This window comes from Hippoglossus stenolepis, chromosome 17, assembly GCF_022539355.2.
Source record: "Hippoglossus stenolepis isolate QCI-W04-F060 chromosome 17, HSTE1.2, whole genome shotgun sequence".
NCBI classification, from domain to species: domain Eukaryota; kingdom Metazoa; phylum Chordata; class Actinopteri; order Pleuronectiformes; family Pleuronectidae; genus Hippoglossus; species Hippoglossus stenolepis.
The window spans coordinates 362,233-367,854 of NC_061499.1; the positions used below are offsets into that span (position 1 = coordinate 362,233).

The 5,622-nt window shown below is 43.8% G+C and overlaps 1 protein-coding gene across 1 annotated transcript; it reads left to right on the top strand.

The window, feature by feature from the left end:
* The first annotated feature begins 1,930 nt into the window (after positions 1–1,930).
* On the top strand, positions 1,931–4,355 carry ndufs5 (NADH:ubiquinone oxidoreductase subunit S5). Its single transcript, XM_035182717.2, has 3 exons — positions 1,931–2,075; positions 3,253–3,472; positions 4,159–4,355. Exons 2-3 carry the CDS (start codon positions 3,257–3,259, stop codon positions 4,261–4,263), a joined length of 321 nt encoding a protein of 106 aa, XP_035038608.1. The 5' UTR covers positions 1,931–2,075; positions 3,253–3,256; the 3' UTR covers positions 4,264–4,355.
* The last annotated feature ends 1,267 nt before the right edge of the window (positions 4,356–5,622 follow it).

The window sequence follows — 5,622 nt, forward strand, 5'->3', positions numbered from 1 at the left end:
GAAACGAGTTGTTGTTCTTGTTACGCTGGGAAACATCATTTGTTGTTGTCTTTTAGAAACACAATTTCATTAAGTGTGTTGTCATTGAAACCATTTAAGAAATATTGCAGTTTTTCCAAAGAAGGTTGACTTGAATCGGAAACGTTATAATTAATTAAATATGTTTGAAATATCGCAGTGATGCAGAGTGACGAGGGAGAAGAGAGTGAAGACAAACCGTTTTAAAAAGAGGGCTTTTGAATTTGCCTGAAAACATCTGGGAACCACTGTTTCTCTCTTCCTCCAACCAGAAGGTCGACGGCTCGAATCCCAGCCCGTGCCGCAGTGTCCTTGGACAAGATGCTGGACCCCGAATGGCCCCATGTTGAATGCAATTGGATAAAAGTATCAGCTAAATGACATGTAATGTAATCTAAAAGTAAATCCAGACATTTCTGTCTTTGTCTGTCCTTAGATTTTCTTATTCGGGGGGGTTCTGTTTCCGTTTTTTACCCTCACCCTCATTCTATAAACACACGTCCATGTAACACACACACAGGACACCAGAGACTACATCCTCCAAAGTGACGACAAAGTTGACGAGACACAGTTTCAACACAGATTGAACATGGAGGGTTTATTGCAGAGCTGCTGTGTGTCTGAAAAGACAGAGAGGACACGTGTTTCAATATTTTCACTCTCAAAGTCTAAATCTGAACCAAACTCACAATCCAACAGGTTATTGTTCAAATAAAACTGAGCTGATGTCATTTACCTGGAGCTAAATACTCTTCACGTCGAGGAGCTTGATGTCCTCCTCCATCTTCTGACCTGGGATGTTTGAGTCTTCCTGCACAAAGAGCCACTCCTCCTCCATGTCTTCAACTGGCTCACTCCTGAGGTGATTCTTCAGATCGTTGACCCAGTCTGGAGGATCTGAGTCGGCCTCCTCTCCAGTTTCTCCATGAGCTCAACATTCATCTGCACGTCCTCCTGCACGTGGAGGCACCGCTCCTCCATGGCTTCGACTTGAGTTTCCAGCTCCTTGATTTTTTGAAGGCAGGTCTCTTTCTCCGCCTGCTCGCTCCTGAGGAGACTTTTCAGACCGTTGACTCTAACGTCCCTGTCAGTCTCACTCTGGAGGATTTGAGTCTGCATGGTCTTCAGCGTCTCCATGAGCTGATCATTCTGATTGACCAGCTCGGCATTTTCACATTCAAAATTGACCATTAGTACATATTTCTCCCAGGTGACCTCCTCATACTTCATCTTGTACCCCAGCAACTCGTCTTGCATCTCCTGCATGCTAACCTGCTGCTCTTTGGCGAGATCGCTCAGGAGCAGGACAGACTCCGACACTTGTCTCTGCACCGCCTTGGCATTCTTCAATTCTCTCTCCAATGACGCGACCTCCGCCTGCATCCGTTCCTTCTCAACGTCCCACCTGCTCTCCCTGCTGTTCATCCGGGCCTTAATAGCAAGGTTCCTGCGCGCAAACCCCATGTTCTCCAACTCTCTGCGTCTCAGCTGCTGACTTATCGAGTCTCTGCTGCAGTTGTTCTGTCGGAGGAGTTAGTTTTTCTGCCTTTAGTCAGTTAAGTGTGGTTGTAAGTGGCTTTGATGTCTTTGATCTGTTTGATCTTTGCTACAACGGTTGCTGATGCCCTGGACAAAGTCACACTTTCCTAACTCGCTTTTAACTTTAACAGATAAATATATACATCTCTGTGTTCGACAAAGTCTTGGCATTCTCATGGCTTTTTTTTATTTCACAGATAGGACTTATGGTTTTTGAAAAAGAGCGAGTTGTTTGAGGGGCTGCGTTCAGAGCTCAGATCTGTCTCCTCCCCAGTGCAGCGATCAGTGAGCGAGTTTCCATGGCAACGTGATACACAAGTAGAGCAGGAGGGGGGGTCAGGAGGTCAGGAGTGTTTATTACTAATCCAGCCTCCAGTCCAGCAGGGGGCAGTAACGCGCCTTCAGGGGTTGTTTTCCCACTGCCGTAAACTCGGAGAAGAGGTCGTGCGGCGCTTCTGTGTCGTAAAGCAGAACGTGTGGTGTCGCAGGAAGGTTAAAGCAGAAACCGACAAAACCAGGTAAAGCTTTTTTATTCATCTACATTTGAACAGCACGTGACGTTTGTCTGGACATCGCGGGCTCTGTTTATTCTCGTGCTGTTGTCGCGTGCGGTGTAAACAGTGTCGAGTCCGGGCGGCTCGTCGTTAGCATGAACTCTGTCATTGAGAGTCGACGGGGTCCAAGTAGGAAACTATACATGATCACGAGTCAATCTGAACAAATGTGTTGAACTAATGTGTCTAAAGACCAATGTTCTGCTTGGATTGAACATTGTGAAGTCATTATATAGCTACATAGCTAGTTAGCTACATAGCTAGTTAGCTAGCTGGCTGCTAACAGAGAAAACAGTCTCATAATCACGTAGGTTCCTGCAGATGTTTCTTCTTCGTGTCGTTCGGTTCAGTTTCACACTTTAATAAACTGTCGATGTGGAGATTTATCACTAAAGTCTCTGTTTCCTTCATTCTCTACCTAAATATCCACAGTGTCAATAATGTTAGATAATTAGATGTTTTTAGTTTGTCTCATGTTATGGATTCAGGCGTAATCAATGTTTTATGTTTTAATACATCTATTAATATCTTATAATTTAATGTGTATGTATATTTGTGTTTTATTGTGAAAAACTCTTCGTGTGTGCAGTAAAGTTCAAAGTTGTTTTCATTAGTTCTGAGACTTTTTAAAAATCAGTCCGGTGAGTTAATCACATCTTTGAAAACAACACACAGTTGTTGATGACTGGATGATATTTATCAAGACTAAAATGTTCAATCGATATCTGATGATCATTATAATAAATGTCATGTTATTTATTTCGATTTTAAAACCAAATTCCTGCTTCTGAGTGAAGGTTGTGGTTTAAAACTCTTCTTCATGAGCAGAGAATCACCAGAACAGAACATGTTACTAATCTGAGGTAGAACAATTGTATGTTGTTCATGAGCATTATATTAATATATATTGAGCCTTTGTTATGTTGCTATTGATGACATTTATATTGTGATAATTATTGATATTGTTTTATTCTCCCAGCTCTCGTCCTGACAGACAGTTTGTTCCTTTAGTTTCTACAAGTCACAGAGTATTGTCCTGCTTTCAGGGACAGAGATCTGTGGTTTCCCTCCTACGACAACAACAGGGACTAACCTGTGTCTCCTTGTCTGTCTTCTCTGAATCTGTCCGTGCCCCCATCAGCATCATGCCGTTCGTGGACGTGCAGTCGCGGCTCGGCATCAACGTCGACCGCTGGCTGCTGCTGCAGAGCGGAGAGCAGCCCAACAAACGGGCGGCTCGCTGCCACGCCTTCGAGAAGGAGTGGATCCAATGTGCCCACGGCATCGGGCAGACCCGCGCCAAGAAGGAGTGCCAGCTGGAGTTTGAGGACTTCTATGAGTGCATGCACAGGCAGAAGACAGTGGGTGTTGCGTTCAGTCTTTCCTTCACAAAATGTTTTTAACCTACCTGTCACCTGTTAAATACACATGAAGCTGAGAAATGTGAGGCCCACCTGTATCAATATCGAGTCAGACTCCAGACTGATCATATTTGTTTATTTCTAAAGACCAGGGTGCAGATTGTAACGCAGTAAAACTAAGACTGTTGAGCTTTTATCTTTTTTATTCATGTCACATCTAATCCACCCATCAAATGAACCATTAAGTAAAGAGACTACCGGCTGTGAAATGAGTCTTTCACCTTGAGAGCAGGACTTACTGATTTCACTGTCAGATTTTGTAAATGCTTGCACTCAAAAGTCAAACTCAAACAGCCCCAGCTTGTGCTTTAGGTTGTCTCTGTGTGCTCAATCTGTCCACTTGCTCTTTATTATGTTTTGGTGCTTGGACAGATTTCAGCTTCAGCTCTTCTTGTGTTTTTTTTTGCAAAAAGTCTGTACAAATTACCAAACTAATGGAAGGCCAGGTGTAGTGTTGGATTGTGTTACCTCCGTGATTATCTGAGTAGAAATGTGTTTCACATGATGCAAGGAGCAAAATATAATTTGGATGCAGAATCATCTCTTTAATTTCCCTTATGTTCTAATTCCCTCTCCTTGCCGACCCTGACGTCTTCTCCTCCTCTTCCTCCTCTTCCTCCCTGCAGCACCAGAGGCTGCATGTGATCCGTCAGCAGCGCGACAAGATGGTGAAGGAGGGCACCTACACGCCACCCCCCTGCCACACAGGCAAGGCCAGCCCGTCGCTGTGAGGGAGCGTAACGCGCCACAGCTCTGTTCTTGTGTATAGAAAAATCAGATGTCACTATTTCCTGTTCTGCAAATAAATGTTATCATCCCCTTTCCTCTTCTTCTTCTTGTCTTTCCTTTCACCGTCACATTCTCTTCTTCTTCATTGTTCTGATATACGGACAAAAGTGTTGGGACACCGACACATTACACCTACAGGAGCTTTTATGAACATCTCATTCTAAATCCAGAGGCATTAATATGGAGTTGGTCAATTTCTGTACAGTACAAATATCTTTCAGTCCTTTTTTTTCTTTATCCAAAGAGTGTTTCTTTGTGACCTGCTGGTTTCAGCTGTTGTTAATTTTCAGTTTGATTATTGAGGCAATAAATTCAAACACCCTCTCTCGTTTGCATAATAATAAAGACGTTAATGCTTCTGACCCTAAGCAAACGTGTAGGTTTTATTTAATAATATGTTGATCACCTCCCTGCAGCAGGTTTTATGACCTGTGTGGACGGATTTATTATCAGCCTGCACCGTGTTCATCTGTGCCTCTGCTCTGAATGGAAGTTAAGCTAGGCTCCATTCTCCTAACCCGCTGACCTGATTTCAGTAAATCGTGCAGCAGTTTAGCGAGTAAACGCTCCCGGGGGACGACCTGTCCACTCCGCGATGAGGCGCGGACATGAATGGATGCTCTTAGACGTTCCTGATTCAATTACCAGCATTTAAATCAGGCTGATGGGATTTAGAGGCTCCACGAGTCACCACAAGGTGGAGCCAAGACAACACACACTTCAACAAGTCACTGTAAAACTGACTGTTCTTTATTTCCTGGTTTCACAAGCAGATATTTCTCCTCTTTCTACTGGATACTTCCCCTTAAAGTGTTTTACACATTAGTAATAGAAACAAGTTGGTTAGAAATCTGAGAAGCTGAAAACTGGTTAAAGTTATGCATTTACTCATTTTTCTGTCACTTGACCGTCCTCTGGGTTTTCACCTCAGATCTCAGAGGAGCAGTTCTCGTCTAGTTCACGTCAGGACGAACTCAGTGTGAGGGATGTTTGACTCTTTCTTCAAACACTCGACTGGTGTGGAAGTGGCCTCCAGCAGTCAGACGGCCTCACGACAGTCTAAACTGTGTATTCACTTCATTGTCACGTCTTAAAATCGGATCCATTAAACTCCACGGGTCGTCTGTGTGTATCCAAGACACGGTGACACATGGAGAAGTTTTTCCATGAAGAACGACTCGGTCTGGCTCTTTGTCCTCTTTGTCCTCTTTGGCCTCATTAAACTGAGAATTACAGACAATTGTGCAGCAGCTCCGTGACTCACATTCTCCCCAAGGTTCAGTTGTGTACATTAGATTCTG

What these genes read in the sequence shown, in the direction of transcription:
- ndufs5 (XM_035182717.2), top strand. Translation starts at nt 3,257, where the DNA reads ATGCCGTTCGTGGACGTGCAGTCGCGGCTCGGCATCAACGTCGACCGC. An exon ending in GCATGCACAGGCAGAAGACA is followed by an intron (nt 3,473 to 4,158) that starts GTGGGTGTTGCG and finishes TCCTCCCTGCAG; the next exon opens with CACCAGAGGCTGCATGTGAT.